At 40.2% G+C, this 22,804-nt stretch overlaps 1 protein-coding gene across 5 annotated transcripts in view; it reads left to right on the forward strand.

The window, feature by feature from the left end:
• The first annotated feature begins 365 nt into the window (after positions 1 to 365).
• Cadps2 (calcium dependent secretion activator 2) overlaps positions 366 to 22,804 on the forward strand; it is a 533,470-nt gene continuing 511,031 nt past the window's right edge. For all 5 annotated transcript variants that reach the window (XM_050145948.1, XM_050145944.1, XM_050145945.1 and 2 more), the window contains exon 1: positions 366 to 864. In XM_050145948.1, coding sequence (XP_050001905.1) covers positions 517 to 864 — 348 coding nt within the window. In that variant the 5' untranslated portion in view covers positions 366 to 516. The remainder of the gene's footprint in view (positions 865 to 22,804) is intronic.

The following is a 22,804-nucleotide window of genomic DNA, read 5'->3' on the forward strand; positions in this document are numbered from 1 at the left end:
CCTGCAGGATGACGGATATTCGGGGGTAGGGGTCGTAAGGGCTCTGAACCTTCCGCCCCTTGCAAACTGCGCGCTCCGGGGCACCAGGCACACCCGCCTGGCCCAGGCGGTGGCGGCGGCGCGCGCACGCGCACTCCGCGGCCCCGCGGCCGCTCCTCGACATTCCATTCCACATGTTGCTTTGGAGGCGCCACAGGTTCCTCACCTGCGCGGGCTGCGGGGGGTCGGCGGCGGCGGGGCTGGGGGGCCCGCGCGGGCTGGCGGACCTGGGCTGGGCGAGCGCTCCCCGGGCGCCCCGAGCGGCCCCGCGCTAACTCCGCCTCTTGCCTCCCGCGGCTCCGCTCGCCCGCCCCGCGTCCTGGCCGCGGCAAACACTCGGGCGCCGAACTCGACGTGTCCGGAAAGCCCGGGCCACTTTCCCTTTCGTTCTGCGGCCGCCGCGCACGGACCCAAGCTCCCGCGGACCCGCGGGGACAGCTGCGCTCGGCGAGGAGCCCAGGAGCCCCAGCCAGCACCATGCTCGACCCGTCTTCCAGCGAGGAGGAGTCGGACGAGGGGCTGGAGGAGGAGAGCCGCGAGGTGCTGGTGGCGCCGGGTGGCTCCCAGCGAGCACCGCCGGCCGCGGCTCGGGAAGGGCGGCGGGACGCGCTGGGGCGCTCCGGAGGTGGCGGCGGCGGCGGAGCGGCTAGACCCGTGAGCCCGAGTCCCTCGGTGCTCAGCGAGGGGCGAGATGAGCCCGAGCGGCAGCTGGACGAGGAGCAGGAGCGGCGCATCCGCCTGCAGCTGTACGTCTTCGTGGTGAGGTGCATCGCGTACCCATTCAATGCCAAGCAGCCCACCGACATGGCCCGGAGGCAGCAGAAGGTGAGTGGCGGGACAGGGAGCCTCCTGCGGCTACTTCTTCCCTCAGGGTTTTTTTTCCTAGGAGAGCTCTCGGGCACCTGCAGCCACCCTTCTGCGAGGGGCCGGGACATTATTTTAGGCAGTCTTTGAGGGGTGTCTAGGGCAGGAGGGAGCGCTTTGGTCTTTAACCTCGGTGGGAGCTGGTCAGAACTGGCCTGAACTGGCAGGGACTGGCAGGGGCTATCAGCTTCACCTCACCATCCGCAAGACGTGGACGGAACAGGTGACCGCACCTTGCAGGCCCTGCAGTAATTGCACCTGGGCAGGTTAGGTTGGGACAGGCTTAGATGCAACTCCCAACAACTTTAATTTGGGTTGCTGTGGGGGTGCATGGAGCAGGGTTTTGCCTGGAGCATGTAGCTAGGTGAAGCAGATGGAGCATGGACACTTTCCCATTACAGAGAAATCTCCTCGCAGGCGAAGGACTATACATGTTCTTTGGTGAATTAAAAGCAAAGTTACATTGCTCCGTTTCCTGTGCTGCCAAACAAGCAGGGCGTAGCATTCAAACATCGTGGAAGGTAGTCACCCAGAATGACTGTGGGTAAGTAATTCCAGACCATGGCTGGTGTAATGAAGTCCACCGGTGATGCTATCTGGACTAGAGCAAATGCTTAGCCAATGGCTCTTCCCCCCCCCCCCCCACATTTAAGGAAGTTCTATCAGATGAAATGGCTACCTTGATTAGTTTGAAAACAGGACCCTAGGAGTCTGATGTTCTGTACCATACACAAAGGGACTGAAATCGCCTTCATTGGATAAATGTGTGCATTAGAAACTGTCTCGGAAATCTTTTAATGGAATACTGAACTTGGAAGGTTCTGAAGAATCTGTAAGCGTCCCCTTCCTTAGCTTGTGACATTCATGGGGACCCAGCGACCCCAGAGCTTGCAGAAAGCGTACCTACATGTACAGTCCATTTTTGTTTTTCTGAAATAGTAACTTCAGCACGGGAACCTTTTCTTTCAGAACCTTTTGAATTGACTTTTAAAATAAAACCGTAGTCCAGAGAAAGTAGTGTCCTATCACGTCCCACTCACCCGTGCCTCTGACCGCAACCCTCCTGTCCACATTTATACAATCTTTGTGTTTATATTATTATTATCGAAGTCTGCTTTGACATGTTAAAAGCTGTGCATAGTTACTGGGTGCAACTCATTGAGTTCGGGGATAGGTGGACAACTATGAATTTGCCTGAGGTTAACGATACTGTATTACATATTTAAAAAGCATTCTTCCTAACTTTGAAAAATCAGAAGCAGATGAGCTATGCTGAAACTATGATCCCCTTGAGTACCTTTGCCGCATTCTTTTACTGTTGAAGGCTAATCCCAGCAGCCCTTCAGGTAGCCCAACACTCTAGGGAGTTCACAGAACGTCGGACTGATAGAGACCTAACCAGCTCTAGGCCGTCTCCTCATGCAGTGGAGAGAAGTAGGTCAGAGGAGCATTTTCTAGCACCAAGCCACTGGGCGTGATGAAAGCTGCCATTCCTCAGCGGAAGAGTGAATGCCCTGCAGCCCTGCAGCGTGACAAGCCTGCTGCTCCGCTCCTACATGAGGCGGTAGATCCTCATGTGCTGCTTGGGTTGAGTCTGTATTATCTGTGTAGGTCCTGCAAATGCCAATCTCCGTAGTCCTCTTAAACTAAGCATGGGTTTTCTCCGTTGTGGTAGGAGTCCATACAGAGTACAGGAGCATCATCCAGTGTCTAGTTTCACCTTTCACATTCCACCTAGCTTAGCTTTAGTGTGCTCATATGTACCACTGGTACATATTATCTGGTAAAAATCAAGAGGCCATCTGTATTTGGAGTGGTTTCCTTTAGACTCCTAATGAGGAAAGTCATTTACCAACTGGCTCATTTCTACTGTGGATACTTGTTGCAGTTTGTTAAGGAAGGGACTCTCCCTTGTTTGGTCAAATAATGCGGCTCTCCTGGCTCTTCCTGTTTGAACAGAATGTTTCTCTAGCAGTTATTTGAATTGGCAGACAGGTGTACTCACAATGCTACTGAGGAAACTGTTGATGTAATGTCAGTCATTACTAAAATAAACGCAGTTTCACGAAAGGAGAAAAGCGCTGCATACATTCTATGCAAAATATTTGGAATGCTTACACTTTTTGTTTTTAAATATTGAGAACCTCAAGCATAATCAGATGAACTTTAGTATTTATATTTTAATGGGGAGGTCCTAAACATTTACCTTATTCAGAAGCTCCCCCACCTTCCTTCCTTTCTGTCTTTCTTTTTTCTTTCTTTCTTTTTTTTTTTTTTTAAGACATGCTGATTGCTAAAGGGAGCTGGAGCAATTCTTGGCAGTCAGGTTTCCTCCTAGGAAAAATAAAATGGGAATTTAACTGTGTTCATGTGAATTTGATGCACAAGCCAACAATTAATGCCAAAGCTTACTTTAAGTCTTGAATTATACAGTTGGGTTTTTATAAAAGAAGTAACATGAAGATTGCACAGTCACTAATCCATTGTATACTTTTCTTCTTCATCTTTGTAGTCAGACAGGCAATAAAACGGTTTTTCCACTGCTCTCTCACTTCTCCCAACTTTGAGAACTGAGAGGATCAGAAATTGAGGTCTGAGAGGGTCCTCCTTCTGTGACTGAAGAAAATGAATTACAGAGATAAGAACCTTACCCTGGAGGCCACGACTTAGGTTTGCAGTCAAAGCCTCTCACTGGTAGGGCTATTTGGCTTTTAGGAACAGAGCTGAGCTACAGGGTTTGTTTGGTTCCCCCGTTTTTTCACTTGTCTAAAATGTCCCACAGAACCCGTAAGAGGCTGTGTGTGTGAGCTGTTTGGGAATGTTAAAGAGTAGTAAACTCCCTTCAGTGGAAATATGTGTGCTGTGGTTTTGACTAGCACACATCAACACAGAGGAGTAACAGCTGACGCTTTTCAGGACTGGCGGTGACTATTGCGGCTTTTACAGAAAATCTTGGAGTAGGTTTTGGTTTGTTTCTGTGACAGAGCACTGTTTCAGGTGGTCCCACTGCCTCAGTGGATATATGCGTGACAGGCTTGTGTGGTGACGAACAGCCACCATGAAATGGCTTCAGCAGTAAACACTGCTTGACACCACCTCCTGTTTATTGACTTGATTGTATTTGTTCCGTTATAGAACTATCAGTAATCACGACCATTGGGTAGTTCTAGATGGTTGAAGGAGAGATCAATGTTATAGCAAGAAAAACAGTAAATAAAACAAACAAAAAATCCTCACGCAAATCATACATATTTAATAAGGTCTGCCTTCACCTGTCATACATGTAGAAAATGTTGAGAACCTAGAGGGAAAAGTAGCAAATGGGGTCCTTAGTGGTTACAAGCTGGGGAGACTTAGACAAGCCCTTTGGCCACCATGGAAGGCTATTCACAGATGTGTTTCTGCTGTTAAGTCTGTATTCACAACTATTTACAGGGAACACTGTTTGAAGAGACGCTAGCTTGGATCAAGCAGGAACTGGAAGGTTGTGCTCAGCCATTTCACGGTTATTTTTGTTTTTATGATTGGATATAACATGTTGAGAAAATGGCCAACTCTCGTTTTTAACTAGAAATAAGAAAAAGGGGATTTCAAAGATGAAAATGTTACCTGATAACTTTGCGCATGACTTCTATGTCTGTGTTCATCCATTGCTAATTGCATTGCCATTGAAATGATACACAGTGCATTTTATGAAATAAACCTTTCGTAAATCATTTCTTAGCATTTTGCATAGCCTTTGATAGTTCTAAGTTTGAGAAATTTATATTATATTAAAAAAAGCTGCAGAAATTTCTTCGGTAACACTGATTTGCAGGACTGTGATGAGGAAATACAATATTGGATGAGATTATTTGCCCATCTTTCATTTGAATTTTGTAGTTCAGAGAAAACATCCACAATCTGATAATCCATAAGCCTAAATGCTCAGAAATCTTAAACTTTTTTTTTAGTGATTTATAAGTGGATCCTTTCATATCTTGCTTCATTTGATAAGTCATGGTTACAAACTAAAAAGGTTGTCAGCAATTACTTTTGGCCTATGTGTATAAGGCAAGCAGAAAACATGAATACATTTTGTGTTTACGCTTGAGTCCCATCCCCAAGATACGATGTAATATGTATGCAAATTTTTCAAAATCCCAAATCTGCAACCCTTTTAGCTCCATGCTCTTCAGATAGGCATATTCAACTTATTCAAAATGACCACTTTTATCTCCTTTGGAAACAGGTGGCCTTTCTGTATTTATTTATTTTTGGTCTTCTGGTAACAGGCTCAGGGAAGCCAGCTTTGTTAGAAATAAATAATAGGTTTCCAAGTGCCGAGAGGGCATCTTTCTTTTGTGTGGCACCTTGTGGCCTGAGTGATGTGTTGCCTTACTTTTGAGGCTTGAGTTACAGTTGTGAACTGATACTGTATATAAGTATACTGTATACATAACATACAACAGTGCATGGCATACGGAATCTAGTAAATGTTTGGTCTGTGCAAGCCTCAGATTTAGTGTATGTCTCAAATAATTAGTAATATCTAGAATGGAAGAAAGATACCATAAAAGGGAAGTATAAAGATCTTCTAGTTTTCTGCGGAACTTGTACCCTTCAACATGATTTGAGACCTGTAAGTGTCCTGAAGGAAGCTCTGAAAACAGAAATCTCTATTGACATAGAACAACTGACTTCATAGAAACCTTCTCAGTGCCGTTATCAAACCCGAGGGACAAGAAAGCAGTGGCGAACCCTGGCAATCGGCTTTCTCTTTTGCCTGTAGTTTCCACTAGATCTGGTGCTATTCTAACAGAGCCCGAATCATTCATCCTTCGTGCTCCTTTGGTTTTAGTACAGTGTGGGGCAAATACCAAAGGGATGGGTTACACTGTTTGATGTTTTTAATAATAGGGAATACCTTGTCCTCTGGGGATCCAGTGGGAAACCACACATTAAGGAAAAACCTCAGGCGGGACTTGAAATGGTATCTCAGAGAAAAATGCCTATTGCTTTAGCTGATTCATCTAATCCTCCACAGGGTGTCCGGGTACCACAGCCGCAGCGCTTAATTTGCTAGAATGAGTTGTGCTAATGAGAACTCAAATGGATTAAGTGGTATTGGAGCCCCTCTTTTTCAAAAATGTAATCATCCTTTATTTGGATGTTTGAAGACTGCTTGTAAAGTGAAATAAAGTATTGGGATTGTGTTTTACCTCTTCGGTCTCCTTTTTCTTTTAAGAGATTCATGTATTTGTTGTACTCTCAGAAAATAAGCAGCCAAGTCTCACTATAAGGTCATTGAAATATTTCCAAAGAAAATGGAGAAAGCTGGGCCCTCTGGACAGGTCAGCAGGGAAAGATACCTGTCAGTGAGCCTGACAGTCTGAGTTAACTCCCTGGGACCCCCATGGAGAAGTGATCCTTGCAGGCTGTCCTTGCATCTCTACACGTGTAACTTGACATGTGTGCACACGTGTGTGCGTGTCCCCATTCCAATCCAAACTAAGTAAATAAGAATGACCTTTAAAGATTGAGGAAGATGACTCCCAGGTTATGAAATATGGAAAGGGGAATCACACTTTCGGGCAGCCCACTTGAATTCCTGTACATGTTTTTTTATGAAGTTCCAATCGATTGAGACTTTTCCCCCAGTGGGATATATTAAGGTATTGTACTCACATGGTATTGTCATCATCAGGGAGAACCTCGCGATTGCAAGTCATAGGTGCATTGGTGGCAAGGTGATGCATTCTTTAGAGTGAAGACTAGTCAAGTATCAAATGGTGGAGTTGTTCAAAATAATTAACATTTTTCTTATAGCCCTGCATATTGGTTAAAGATTTATTTATTATCTCCTTAAGGAATATCTATGATTCTCCTCTTTGACTGCATATTATAATCACCTTGAGAGCTTTAAAAAAATCCCATTATCCAGGTGATACTGCAGACTAATTAAATTAGTCTCAGAGATTGGGAAGGTAGTCTTTAGGCTTCCCTGGTGAATTCAGTGTGCAGCCAAGGTTGAGAACTACTGTCCTAAAGAGAGCTACAGAAAAAATGGTTTATTTTCACTTAGTCAAGGTGAAAGTATTTGTAATTAATCAGAATACTGTATGAAAGTGGGTATTCTGTTGGAGTGGGAGGTCCTTCTGTCTGTGTGTTGCTTTTATTGGTTAACGAATAAAGAAATTTGGCTTATAGCAAGGCAGAAGGAATGTCGAGTCAGAGAGAAGACATGGAGCTGTAGCCAGAGTCAGACATGCCGCAACTTTGCTGGTAAGCCACTGCCGCATGGTGATACACAGGTTAATGGAGATGGGTTAAATTAATATGTAAGAGTTAGCCATTAAGAAGCTAGAGCTAATGGGCCAAGCAGTGATTTAAATAATACAATTTCTGTGTGATTATTTCAGGGCTGAGCAGCCAGGAACCAAGGAGCTCACTATTTCCTCCTACATTCTGTATTAAGTAAAAGGCAACACCAACAAAAAAGGGTATCTAAATAATATGGAATTCTTTGAGTTAGTACAATGGGAAAGATGGTACAGTAATTTAGACTTTTGAAGTCTTTAAATAGGTTTTATTATGGTTGATAAATTGTATTAGCAGCTATAATTTATTACAGAACTATAGAGAGATCACTAGCAACAACATAAAATTAATAATGGAAACTGAGAGGTGTGAAGTAAGCTTAATTGCTATTTTTCTTTCCTAATGACATTGAGAAGAAGATTCATGAAATCTCAGTGTTGGAGTTGATATCAAGTGATGCCTAAAAGAGTAGACTTCACAGAAGTCTTCTATAAAATAGTGTAGTGTGTTTCAGTCATGCATATATGTTCCTCAAAACAATTGTACCTACCTGACTCAAGTGAGACATATCAACAACCTTCATAGCACAATGACCCTAAGGTTGAAGTAGTGGCTTTACACACCTTGGTGGTAACCAACAGCTCTCTAATTGGACTTAAGACCTGCTCAAAAAGAGGGTGATCATACCTCCTTCCGGAAACTTGGCTAACTACTCAGTGAAGTCATGGCTATTGGAGTAGAATCTACTACCACTAATTTACTAAAGCAGAATAAGTCTTAACAACAGTCTCTCAGCATTTGTCTTTATACCCAGAGATAAGTGTTGTCTTCACCCCTCATCAAGGAGTCTTCTCTTTACATCAGGTAGAGACTACTACAGAAAACCACAGCCAATCAAAAAGCATGGTGGAGGGCCTAGTGCCAATGGATACATCTACAAAACACTCCCACAGCTAAGGCTCATCAATTGGTTGTCTAGAGCCAAGTGGCCAGTCCTGGAAATATACATACAAGTAACATTATGTGGATTGATCAGGTTATATTGAGGAACATGTATGTATATACGTTATATATGTGTTAAATAACAATTAGTAAAAAAGAGGCCATGCATTTGAAGGAGAGCAGGAGGTGTATACGGGAGCATTTTGAGGGAGGAAAGGAAAGGAGAGAGATTGTAATTTACATTAGAATCTCAAAAATAAAAAAATAATGAAATAAAATTTGCCTATCTTCTATACTCAGAAAAGTATATTATAGAAGATATTCTCAAGTGATTCTTATGAAATAAAATCATTAGAAACATTTAGAGAAAGATTTAAGAGTGAATTCGTGTTTTCCTACCATATCCTAGCTTCTGACTTTCTAGGTAGACATTAATCAGAAGCCCCTGTTTTTCCTTGAATGTGGTAGTTGGGTAACCATTGATTTGCATTTGGAAAACTTATGCTGTAAAGCATCATGGGGGCTGAAGTTACAGCTCTGGGTGAACCTGCTGCTTTGCATGCACAAGGGCATAGGTTCAATTCCCAACAGAGAGGGCGAGGAAGAGAGATGTGGGGGGGTGGGGTGGGGGGGAGGAGACAACAACACACAACAAAAGAAGCCAAAAAAAATCACAAATGTCTACTTTGGTTATGTAAATGTTATGGCAAAGCTTTGTAAACGCTTTGGTTTAAATATGCTTTTATTATGTAACCTTCAAATTTTCTACAAAGGAGATATGACTGGGGCAAAAGGTCTAAATGACTTAAAGGCTATTTTGGTTAACCATATCATCATATTTCTACGAAGAAATTTAATTTGGTCTTTTCTGATTACATGTGGTGATGACTCCCCACCCCCTGTGGTCTAATACTCTTTCCTATCTTTTTCTACTGAGTTTTGGTTTTTGCCTGGTAGTTAAGACATGCACTAGAGATGGCATTCCTCCGTGTGGGATATTCCTATCATCTGCCTTTCACTTCGTTTTGGGGCAGATTTGCATTGATATTTTCCTTAGTGGCCCATTCCTCAGTCATGCTCAGTTACTCACTGAAATAAAAGTTGAAGGTAAGTTAGATTTCCCCCACTTTTTTTTCCCCTCCAGAAAACAGCTATGCTGTCTTTACAGCCTTAATTTTGATTAAGCCCTCCTTTGATCACTAAAACCTTAAGGACTAGTTAATCATACTAATTGTTTCATTAATTTTTCGTAAACCATTTATTCAGTTCTTACAATGTGAGTTTTACATTATCTAGTGCTCTGAGTACATTATAAAATATAAAATAAATGAAAATCCTTTCTTCAGTTAATGATAAAAATATATATAATTTATGTATTTCTCTTTCCATGTTAATTATTTCAAGATATTAATGTAGCTTTTCCTGTTCACAGAGCCAACTAATTTTGATGAAAAGTTGCTATGTATTTTAATTTCTGGTAGTGTTTTTACTTCTTTGTCGAAAGTTCCTTACCTTCCATGTTCCCCCCTTCCTTCCTGACTTCTCCAGCTGCTCTTCTCTGCATAAACACATTTCCTCTCAGTGGGTCCTGGCTGCTTCATTTGCTCCTGTGATTAAATGAGATGCTGGGTGTAGCATATTTAGGGTATTGCAAGCTAGTATCTATTCCATTTGGAGTGCTGTCATTTTAAACTCAGTCTGATTAAGCCTTTTTGGGAACTATGCTTGCATTGTATCCAGGCTTCTAGGAGCACAGTCTACGCCATTTTCCTCAATCTTCATGTTTTTGTAATATTTTGAAAATTTGATTTTCTGGAGGCCTCAAATTTATAATTATGGTGATATTTTGAGTGTTTTATACTTTGTTGTTATTATTGAAGCCTGTAATTCTCCATAATTTATTTATCTAATTATGGGGAAGTGGGGAGCTCTTTAATTTTTAAATGCTCTAACTAGTCATATTGATTGTACATATTGACGGCTCACAGTTGATTCCTTTAATATTGATCTTTCTGGGTCTCTGTCTGGCAGGGCAAATGGTGCTGATGGGGGTGTGTTTGCCGTGTGCAGTAGCTGGCCCTCGTCCATTTTACATCTCATTGGCCAGAGTGCTAGGACTGGTTACCAGCCTACTCTCTGTGGCTCTGCTAGGGAGGGCTTCGTGTAGATTACCAGTGAGTGTACTGCTGGCTAAAATTTTAGGATAGATACCCTTTATTCTAAATATTTATCCTTTCATTTTTATTACATTAATAAGACACAACATCCAAAATTGATTTTTGAATGCTATAAAATTTCTTTTTTTTTATATATAGAGACTGTGGATTGCTTCCGTTTGGTTTATATGTGTCCGATTACATATTTTCCTGAAATCAAATCTTCAATTCCTGGGTAATTTCTACCTGTAGAGGATTTGATTTTGAGTTTGGTATACTTTTATTTTTTGTTTTTATACTTATGTTCTTAAGAGAAAGGTCTATCATTTTCTATTTTACAGTCATAAGTTTGGGAGAAATAGCGATGGGCAATGAGACACATTTCATTGTATGTGTGCTCTCAAGTACTGTCTTTTAGGGTGAAAATGCTCTAATAATTGCATTATCCACATCCAGAACCCATTGAAGATTTTTGTCTTTCTTTTTTCCTAGTTAGATTTCTTCTCAGTTCCAGATTCAAATATGGTAATTGCCCATTTTTATCAAATTGGCCATTTCTAGAATTTCAAAGTGTGTTACCATAGAGTTGAACTTGTTTTTCACTTGCTTTCTTTCCTCTGCCTCCTTCTCTTCTTCTGGCAGACTCTCAATATGTCGCCGTGGCTGACAGGAAACTTAGTTTTGTCTTGAACTCACAGAGATTGGCCTGCTTCTGCATCTGGTGCTGGGTTGCGAAGGTTACAGATGTGCACTGCCGGATGGGCTTTATTTATTATTTTTAAATCTATTTTTATGGATATGGAAATTTTGTCTGCTTAGGTCAGAAAAGGGCATTGGATTTACAGACTGCCTTGAGCTGCCCATGTGGGGTGCTGGAAATTGAATTTCTAAGAGCAGCCAGTGCTCTTAAACACTGCACCATCTCTGTAGTCCCACTAGTTAAAAACCCATGTTTCCTCTTTTAAAATGCTAATTGAGTGGTGGAATTGTCACCATTGGTAAAGTGCTTGCCACACAAGCGTGAGGACCTGAATCATGATCCTTGGTATCCATGTAAAAACCGGATGTGGTAGGTGATGGCACCCACCCATAATTCCATTGCTTCAGAGGTAGAGTCAGGGAGATCAGTGGGATTTCTAGTCTCATTCTAGCCAAATTGCTAAGCTTAAGGTTTAATGAAAGACCCTCTCTCAAGAAATAAGTGGGGACACTGGAATTGGTTGTAGCCTTCACATGTAACTACATATATATATATATATATATATATATATATATATATATACACACACACACATTCATGAACTTGTACACAGCACATGCATACACAAAATGAAAATAAACATTGACGAAGGGGTTGAGAGTGACTAGACCTTTCACAGCCCAGTTGTCTTTGACTCAGGGACATAGCATGTCAGATACTGATAATCAGCAACCCAAAGACAAGTCTGGGACGGTGAGTCTGGACTCTAGTGGCAGGATGCAAAGCTTAAGTCATAAGTCATATTTATTAAGAGTTACAGAGAAGTGAGTAGTTGAGGAAAAAAAGAGAATAAGAAAATCTGGATAATGGAAGAGGTGCTGATAAAAGAAAATGCCTTTGAACTCCATTGTCTAGAGTTTTCATAGGGCCATGGCAGAAACTGGACAAAAGCTGAGGGAATCTCTAGTGATATTGACTAATTCCTTGAGCTCTCCATTTTGTAGCCATCAGAAGGCTGCGTGCATGTCACCCTGTTTCCAATAGCCAGATGGTTGTCCGGGCAGTTGAAGCTCTTCCTCTGTCCATCTCTTACTATTTTCTTTGTTAGTTGTGGATCATAACTGTCTGCCAAGGGTTAATCTCTTGGTCAGTATTATTACCCTCCAGCCTTGCAGCTGTCCTGGGTTCTGTTCATTGAGCTTTCTTTGTTCTCAGATTTATGTGATTATCTTTGTTTTAACAGTTACCTCAGGCCCCTCCACCAAGATGTAGCTGCAGTGTTTCTCATATACCATATTTAGTTTTTTTTTTTTTTTTTTTTTTTTTTTTTTTTGCGGGGGGGGGGTTGTCTGAAGTGGTCTCCAGGGCAGGACATTCTTGGTGGAAGCCATCCTCACATACAGTGTAGTTTGTTACAATCAGAAGTATTAGGATAAGAAAGGACCAAAGTACCTGGTGGGGAGAGGAAGCAAACTGCCTGCTACCCTCCAACTGTTCTCAGTCTAGTTCGTTATATAATGTAGAATTCTAAGTTCTCTTCTTTATCTTCATCAGTGTTACAGACCTTACCATGGTAACCTTTAATCATCTTTTAAACTTTAGTGTCTATTCTCACAGTGATGTACTGAACAATTTACAGTTTTTGTTGTGAGTTCTTTTGCTTTGCTACCCACAGAGAGCTGGTTCTATCCATTCTGTAGTTTCTATTCTTTTTTCTCATAGTTCTGTTCTTGTTTTGTTTGTTGCTTTTTTTGTTTTGTTTTGTTTTGTTATTTTGGTAAGGACTGATCAAAGGTGAGATATGAAAGTATGATTTTTCTCCTGATTTTTTTTCTGCTTTGTTATAAGATAATGAAAACAAAGTTATGCATTTACATCTTTGTTAGATATTTGTTCATTGCTATATCAAAATTCCTTAGTTAAAGTAAGCTTAAGAAAAACCTTAACTTGGCTTGCAATTTAGGAAGTATATCGGTGGGGTGACAGGACAGTTGGTAGGAAGAAGGCAAAGCAGTAAGGAACATCAGATTGCTAGTCACATTGTGTCTACAGCAATGAAGGAGATTGGACAGGAAGTGCACTGGACTCTCAGACCGAGAGCCTGCCTCCAATGATGCTCTTTTACCACCAAGCCTGCTTCCAGTGATGATGCTGAAGCCTGCCTCCAGTGATGATGCTGAAGCCTGCCTCCAGTGATGATGCTGAAGCCTGCCTCCAGTGATGCTCAAGCTTGCCTCCAGTGATGATGCTGAAGACTGTCTCCAGTGATGCTCTTCCACCGTCAGCTGGGGACCATGTGTTTAAACACATGAATCTGGAGTACATTTCCCATTCATACCGCAGCAACCCCTATGTATAGTCTTGCATCAATCTACATGTTACATTGCAAAGCTTATTTTAAATTTAAATATTTAATCTTATTTCAGATCTTTTTCTTTTCTTTGAACTAGATAGAGGGATAAATTAAGCATTGCAGTGGTTAAAGAAACTTTGTTTTCTCTTTGGTATTTGGTTTTTAATGTTATGTTGCAAGAAAATGTGATTATATGAGCAATTTGTTTTTTTTTGTGTATAGATAACTTTAAGTTCCCTTTATATAATAGTGTATTATTAGTGTGTGTGTGCATGTGTGTCTGTGTGTATGTACATGAACATGTATGTGGAGGTCAGAGATAAACAAAGGGTGGCCTTGCTCTTTTTGAAATAGGGTCTCTTCGCTGAACCTGTCACTCTCCCATTTATCTAGACTGAATGGGCAGTGAGTCCTCTGAGTCTGCTTATCCCTGTCTCTGCCACCTTTATTCCCCCACCCAACCTCTATGGCTGTGGAGTTACTGGGGTTAGAGATACCTTCCAGCACACTTAGCTTTTTATATGGGATTTGGGGATCTGAACTCAGGTCCTTAAATTTGCACAGCAAGTACTTTATGTCTTGTAATGGCTCCACAGGGTTTGCTATGCATAATTTGTGTGTGTGTGTGTGCATATGTGTGTGTGTTTGTGTGTGTGTTTGTGTACTGATGTACACACACACATTTGCCTGAGTATGTGGAAGCAGGTTAGACGACATCATTGGCTATCACATACACCCTGTCATGAGTCCCACAAGAACTAAGTTACACAACCATAACATATGTGAAGAGGACCTAGCATGTTGTATTTTGAGGCACAGTCTTTTATTGGCTTGAGGCTTGTGAGTGCATGGAGTGGGTTGGCCAAGGAACTCCAGCCAGGGCTCTCCCCATTTCTGTCACTCTAGTGCTGGGTTTGCTAGTTCAAGACATCATGCCTGCCTACATCTCCAGTTTTGTTTTACGGTTACAAAGTTAGTGAATGTTGTGAATACTCCTTTGAAATTGGGTGGTCTATTTTACAGATAATCTATTCTCCAAAATGTTACTCTTTTAAACACACACACACATACACACACACACAACAGAGAGAAGGGGAGTATTTCTGTATCAACTTGGAATTATTTTATATGGAAGGTGGGTAAAAAAGACCTTCTGCTACCACAAAACCTACATTCTTACTACTTCAATTTTAGGGAAACAGATTCAAAATTTTATTTAAAGCCATAAGTCTTAATTTGGGTCTCTGCAAAAAGAAAAAAAAGACTAAAGCTCAAAGTACTGCTCCAGTTAAAAAGATTTTAAAAATGCTGAATATCATGGGAAAGAATTCCAGATGCAACAAGGCAACCATAGCCTACAATATGTCTTCCCTTGTGTTCTTCATCAGGAGGACTGCATGTGTTCTGGACTGGAAAGAAGGAGGAGCGTTGAGCTGAAAGCCCATAATCTCTTGTCTTTGGTTTCACAAGATCTAGGTTTCCTTCACATGTTTCGAGTAAGGAGTTTCTGTTGGAGGCTTCCTCGGAGTCAGAAGAACAAGAGACTACTTGGAGACTTTGTTTCCTTGAGTTTCAGAAGCTACACCCATAAAGTCTCTGAGCTGAACGAGGACAACAGTGGACATGCTCACATGGATGGTGAAAGCCTACAATGCCTCAACCTTACACAAAAGCTGTGGGCAACAGTGGAATGCTGAAAAGAGTGGGAGAAAGAGTCTTCTGCAGGGAAGAAAACACCAATTTGTTATCTGATACTAAATGGTGAACCCTAAAAACATACATACAAGTAGCATTATATAGACTGAGAAAGTCATATTTATGAATATATCTATATCAACAATTAGTGAAAAAAGAGGCCATGTATTTGGAAGAGAGCAGAGAGAGATATATGGGAGGTTTTCGAACAAAAAAAGCAATGGGGGAAATGATGTAATATTTCATAATCACAAGAAATAAAAGAATTTTTTAGAAGTTTCTTTCTAAAAAATGAGTTTCCCATTTATTTAAACATGACAGCATTGTTATAGAGCAATGACAGAGAGATAGTTTTAAATATTTAAGTAATTATGCAAAATTAAAGTTATGTATCTTAAGTGTTTAACACCAGAAGAATTCCCATTAACTGCTGTCATCAAATCTTAGAATCCTGTGCTCAAACTTGATTCTTTTTGCCTTTACATTTTAATGTTCTAATCTATTAAAGGGAGAAATTATATTCAATATGTTATTATTATTATTATTATAAGAAGCTGATGCACATTTGTTAAGTTGCTGAGTTTATGACCCTTCAAATAGGAAGATGTCAAGAAGTCAGTTGTTTAGTATTTAGGGGTGAGATTTGGGTACAAGAATTAAATGGGAGCTGTCAGGTGTTTTGTAATTGGCAGTAGGCACCGGGATGAGATATAGCCTAGCGGGAACAACATTTTAATGACTAGCCTTAAATATTTTAGAGTAGACTAAGAGGCTGGGATAACAAAGGGAACTGAAATAAGAATAGCCAGGTACAGAAGAAGAAAGTTAAGATGTTCTGTGTCATAGAAATGAAAGATCTGTTTGACAGAGGAAGTTAAGTCAGAGCCAGGAGCTGTGGAGAAATCAGGTGAACTAGGCATTGAAAATGGTAACTGGATTTATGGATGTGAACATGACCCTACCAATATTGACCCAAGCAACTCAATTTAATCTTCATAAATAACTCACCCTTTTGTATGCTGACATTCTGAAATAGTCTATTTTACACACTGATTCAGCCTTTCTTGCTTTAGTTGGTGAACAGCTTAAGGTTTCAGATAGGAGTTCTGCCACCTAACTGCTAAGTTTTGGCTTTGTAAGGAATTATTTTCAGGGAGAAGCTATATAAATATAACTGTGTATAACTAACTACCTGTGTATATTTCTGTTTTGTTTTGTAATAGTGAATTAAAAATTAGTCATATCATAGATTTCAATTGTGATTTAATCCAGACGAAGATCATCAAGGATCCTGGCATGAGTAAATCTTTGATATTAATGTAAAGTCACCAAGTTTAGCTGTTTTCCTTTCAGCTATGAATTTCAAAAGCAAACATAGATTAGATGTTATGCAAATGTTCAAATATGTATCAACCTGAGCAAACCAGGTTGTAATATATTTTAGTTAGTGGGATGCTGTGAAGATTACATGAAATGGTTTCTGGGACGCATGGAGTTTCAGTAATTAGCATAAAGCAAACCTTTAAAGAGTTTCCTCTTTAAAATTTTATCATGGTTACATTCAGGAAAAAAAAAATTGGTTGCGTATGTGTGTGCATGTTCAATGGCCAGAGGTTGATGTTAGGGGTCTTCCTCAGTTGCTTTTCACCTTAGATATTAAGGCAGGATCTCACACTTAAACCTAGTGTTTAGGGATGACAGCTAGTCTAATAGCTCAGCTTGTCACAAGGATCTAATATCCCAGCTTGTCTCTTCTTCCAAGCACTGGGGTTCTAGGGGGTTAACACACTCTGCTGGCATTTCTGTGGGCTCTGGGGATCTGAACTCTCGGCCTTGTCTTGTGTGACAAATGATTTGCCCACAAAGCCATCTCCACATTCCCAAGGTATTTTGCTTTTAACAAACATTACCAAGGCACTATTTGAACAGCTTTTCTATGGTAAGAATCATATTAGGTACTGTTGTGTAGATGTGGACAAGCTGGATTCTTGGTAGCTGATATTCTAGTACAGGCAATGAAGGCTTAACACACATACATGTGTGTGTACATTAACAAGACAATGATGTGAGAGTTTGCCACCCGTTACTATGTGGAGAGGGATGGCCAGGAAGAACCCGATGGGGAAGCTAGTAGCTGCTGAACAGGACTTGAATTAAGTGAAAAATTGGGCTACTTAGAGAAGGTGAGAAGAGTAGTTAAGATTGTACTAAAAGCAAGTACAAAATGTATTGCAGTAGAATAAATATGATTTTTTTTTTCTTTCTGAGAAACTGCAGAAAGCTCCACGAGGACTAGAGTGGAATGTGGCTGTGGCAAATGATTCCTTTTTTGACTGGGACTAGGAAATGGCCTGATTCAGATTCTAAACTGGTCTACTCCAAGAATGAATCGTGTCATTCCATGGAATAATTTAGGGCCAGATCTAGGCACATGTACGATGTCCATGAAAGTTTAGTTACCTGTTTCTATTTGGTAAGAATAGAAGCGGGTAAACCGGTTTACTTTAAGAAGATATAGAATGTCAGAGTAGTTACTAAATATCACGTAAGTTCATAAATTCCATGAGTGATGGGACAAAATTGTGCTATTATCCTTGGTAAAATGCTACACACACACACACACACACACACACACACACACACGCGCGCGCGCGCGCGTGCGCGCACATGCACGCACGCATATTCTTAGAAATCTGAGCCCTGTAAAACTCGTAAAACAGTCCCCTGTCCCACTCCTTTCATTTTAATGTTTAACAGTTAATTCATCCTTCCTTCCTTCCCTCTGACCCCCACCCCATTGTGTGTGTTCATGTATTCATGAGTTTACACATGTGTGTTGAAGTCAGATCTACCTTGGCTTTTGTTCCTCAGCACCCATTCCCCTGGTTGTTTGGATGAGGATCTCTCATTGGCCTGGAGCTGGCTGATTCAGCTAGGCTGGCTGGCTACCAAGCCAGATTCTCCTATCTCCACCTCCCCAAAGCTAGGATTATAAATGTGTGCAAGTGCCCCTGGCTTTTAAACATGAGTTTTGAAAACTATATTCAGGTCCTCATGCTTACTAGGCAAGCACTTTATAGACAGCTATTTTCCAGCCCTTATTGTTTTTAAGTTCTTCAAGAAAACTCTTCAAAAATCTAAACAAGCTGTTTCTTGTTTTTTATTATTTCCTATAGAGGTATCATGGTGAGGCTTTAGTTTGCTGATGCAAACATCTGGCTCCCTTTTTTCTTTTTAGGATATTGCCTAATTCTTTTGCTTTTGCTAGTGGACTTCAAAAAGTTTGGTCCCTTCTTATGAGCACTTTAGTTTGAGTATGTGGCAGTTTGACAGAAGACTGTATTTTCCATCTTCTCGTTTCTTCCCTTCAGTGCAATGAGACCAAGCATGATTGTCTATAGAAGATATGAAAACACAGCTTGAGAACACAGCATGGCTTTATTGTTTTTACTACATGAAAATGGAACCTTGAGATGATTAGTATCAATAAGAAGTCACAGAGGCAATACTTTAGCTTTGACAGAATTCAGAAGGTAGGTTAGAGACTACTGAGATTTCTCTTCAAAAAGATTACCACACCAAAGGTGAATTCATTGATATATTATATTTGTTCCTACTCTTAGAGGTAGGAAGAAGAAAAATGAAGGAGGAGGAGGAGGAGGGAAGAGAGGAAGAGGGGAGAGGAGAGTAAAGCGTATATGGAGGAGTAGGGGGAAGAGGAGGCCATAACAACAAACATGACAACGAAGATGATGACTATTTATATTTGTGAGAGTGATGTATTCCTGAATCAGAATGATGTTTCTTCCATGGTGTTTCCTGGACTATTGCTGGTCCTGGGTTCTATAAGAAAGCTGTGGGGAGCAAGCCAGTAAGAAGTACCCATTCACAGCCTCTGCATCAGCTCCTGCCTCCAAGTTCCTGCTCTGTTTAAAGTTCCTGTCCTCACTTCCTTCAGTCATTGGCTATGATGTGGAAGTGTAAGCCAAATAAACCCTTTCCTCCCCAGGTTGTTTTTGTCATGGTGTTTAGTAGCTGCAATAGAAACCATAAGAGTTCCCAAGAAACAATTTAGAAAGAGTGAGCCTGGGTATCTGACAATTTTGCAAAGGACAGACACCACTTAGCTAGACTTCAGTGTGAGAGAGGACTGTCATGTCTAAATGGATTTAAGTAACTGTGCTTAATTTAATGTGTTGAAGTTGATTTCTGTTATCTTTTTGTACACATTTATTATAGATTTTTATTGTTTCTTTTTCTTTTCCACTTAGCTTCTCCTTCCATGCTTCCTTATGCTGGTGTAAATGTTGTCAGTGGTTTTCTTAGCAGGGGTGTTTATATGCTTTAACACACATTTCATAACACACACACACACAGAGAGAGAGAGAGAGAGAGAGAGAGAGAGAGAGAGAGAGAGAGAGAAATAGTGACAATGTTTCTTCCTCAGTGATTATTGTTCTCAGTTACTAATTGGTAGGGAGGTTTGCTAAAAACTGTAAAACTCAACAAAGATTTGTATGTTATCCTGTATAGAGTTTCAATAGTCTTATTTAATATCTATGTCAAAGCTTGGCCCTAGAATATTTATGTAACAATTACAGGATGCCTTTTACATATTTTAATAAATAGCAACGTTCTTAGACATGCAAACTATTCCCAAGTAAATTGAGAGAACACTGAATTTGGTTTTGTCAGGAACTTTTCCCGGAATTGCTCCCTATTTTGGAAAACAGTGTCTCCAACAGCAGTGATGTCTGTGTTATTTGTTTCCCCAATGCAGGATACACGTGTCAGCCTTCATTTTCACCTGTCAGCCTCCCCTTGATTTTATGGGTATATATAAAACCTATTTAGCTTTTATTTCAAAATGTCAAAAATAAAGAATAGTGTTGACAACATTTAGTAAAATATTGCCTAACATTTCTGAACCAGACTTCTTCATTATTTACCTAGGTGTATGCATCTAGTTTATTTTGTCTTCTAGACCATTTTGGCTGAGGTTTTACGTACTGAAATCCGTCTGATTTTTATTGCTTATTTCTATTTTACTTATGGTTATTCATTTATATTTTAAAATGTCAGGGTATATGATATATCTTCCCTATAAATTTGATTTCTAACTATAAAAATTATTTATTAATTATTTTAAAGGAAGTCTTACTATTTAGGGTAAGATTATACTCAAAGTAATAGTTCACAGATGATATAGTTAGGTAGGATTTAGGGAAACGTGAAAGATGGTACAGTAGTTCAGGGATCCCTTCGGGGTTTTTACTAGTCTTAGGGGGTGAAATGGAAAACCTGGGAGCTGTGGTCATAACAGGGTTGGGATGGCCGCTCTAGGACAGGGGGTGAGAGCTGGGCTCCTGTGAAGACTGCAGTCAGCCTCACACCAGGAGCATCAGTGTGCAAGTCAAATAAATAACTCCTTTCATCCTTTCCTTTCCTACCTCAGCTTTGTCTTGGTACAAAGGGAAACACAAAGAGATGCTGATAAGCACACACACCTATGACTTTCCCTTCCAAAGCACAGATCGAGATGACTGACCAGGGCAAAAGAAATCAGGATAGAAAAGAAGGGGGGGGGGTCGTACATTCGGGTTGAGAGCATTGTGTCTGGTTGCGTTTGAGAATCACTGCTTTAGAGGACAACTGTAATTAATCTGTTTTTGTCTTTCCTTTAGACATGCCCTTGACTTCTGGCTTGCTCTGGTCTGAGCCAGTGTTTGGACAGAGCAGAATCACTTGTATAATTATTTTGAATGTGAGGTATTGTTGCCTGATTCTCTCATTGTTTGAACCTTTTTACATGTACCTTTCTAAGAAAGAGCGTGTAATAAAATTTCTGATCTCATGCATATCTTATTTTGTTGGGGGAAATTGACTTGGTATTGAATTCTGGACTGGCCTCCTTCTGAAGCTAATTGTACAGGCATTGGTCCACTGTCCTCTGCAAGCCAGTGTTGCTAAGGAAGAGTCTGAAGTGTGATTTCATTCATTTTTTTTTTACGTGAACTGTTTCTTCCTTTCTCGGTATTTTAAATGCTTTTGTCCTTTTCTTTAGGTATTCTAAAATGTTCAACTAATCCTTTTAGATTTCTAAGAATGCATTATTGTATAAGGCACTTGCTGGTTACAACCTTGAGCTAGGAATATTCCTGTATTTTGGGGGATATTTCCTTTGTTCTGAGAAATTCAGGATGGGGGCAGCCAGAGGGAGAAGCAAGGGGTTGGCTGTTCTGTAGGATGAACCGCCTCCCGCAGGCCTTTCTGTCTTTATTAGTATACTTACGAATCCTGGAATGTTCTGCTTGGGTGGTTTTTCTGGTCATACTCTAAAGATTATCATTAACTGGTGTTTTCACAAGCCCTTAGGCTTTCTTTTGTGTATAACGAGGAATATAGTTTGCTCTAGAGAATCAAAGAAAAAAAATTGTAGTAGCTTGTTCATATGTACATAATTAGAATATTTCCAATTTATCATATGCTTTGGGGGGTGTGTGTGTGCATTTAGTAGATTTATCTTTGACATCCCTGTCTATCAATGTAACTATTAACCAATAGTAAGATAATAAGACCCATAGATGATCAAAAAGACCTTGATGTGATAAAATACAAACACTTGCCTTAGGAAAGAAATGACAGAAGAAATTTTGTGTGCATTCTGCCAGTATGTTTTCACCAGAAAGCATTGTTGCATGCATCAAGATAAGAGCAATAACTGAAATTGCCTCGTCTACCTAATTATTAAATTACATGTGACTCCATTGTTCAACTATTTAAAAAGTGGGTTTTTGAAAGTATTTTTCGTTAATGTAAAGTACTGTAAACTTCCAAATAATTAAAATATGATCAAGCTAAAAATCTTGTGTTAATCAGTGATACATTCAAGAGATTTCTAGTTTGTGCTAAGTTCCATGAGCAAATATAGCCCGGTTCTTTTCACGTACCTGGCCCTCAGGCCCTGCTCCCTGATCATATCAATATATAATAGCTTCTGGATGTAGCACTATCTGTGTACTGTCCCCGCAAGAGCCAAATATGTGACAATGAGCGTACTTTCTCTTCCCTTTTTACAAAAAAAGCTTCTTTTATTCTTTTAAAAATAGCACTCTTTATCTTATTTGCTTATATAATACACATTTTACTTGCCTTTTTTTTCTCTCTGCTGAGAACTCACTAGGTTGTCAGTATTTTCATTCATTTCAAAATTACATACTGCTGTCCAGAGTCCTTGCCACAGACTAGTATCAATATTGTCAGGAAAAAGTATAGTCTTTAAATGTCAGCCATACATAATGTGCCTGAAATATTAATGCTGATCAGCTTCTAAGATGTTATTCTGCAGAGAAGGAAAGTTAAAAAGCAAGTGATAAAGCCTGCATGGCTTTTCAAAGAAACGAATAGGATTAAATGGTACTTTTAAGTCTTAGAAGTTTGAGATAATCTTATTTCCGGTTTTGCATTTGCTCAGAGAGCATAGTCTTTTCAAGGTCACCCAGTTTGTTAATGGCAGTGTTTAGATTTGAACTTACATTTCTGTGTCTCGAAATTCTGGGGTCTTTTCTTTGAGAGTTTCCCAAGATACCTTTCTTTTCCTTAAAAATTAAGAGCTGCTTTGTTTCTTACATAAAAGTGTTATTTAGACACTGATTTCTTAAAGTACGATGAATACAAGATAATTTTCTCTTGCACAACGAGTAGTGTGCCCCCTAAAGCATTGCCCTATGTGGTTAGAGACTGATGCAAGGCCAT

The sequence above is a fragment of the Alexandromys fortis genome, unplaced genomic scaffold (assembly GCF_014885135.2).
Source record: "Alexandromys fortis isolate MF-2015 unplaced genomic scaffold, M_Fortis_MF-2015_v1.1 scaffold_34, whole genome shotgun sequence".
Classification (NCBI taxonomy): domain Eukaryota; kingdom Metazoa; phylum Chordata; class Mammalia; order Rodentia; family Cricetidae; genus Alexandromys; species Alexandromys fortis.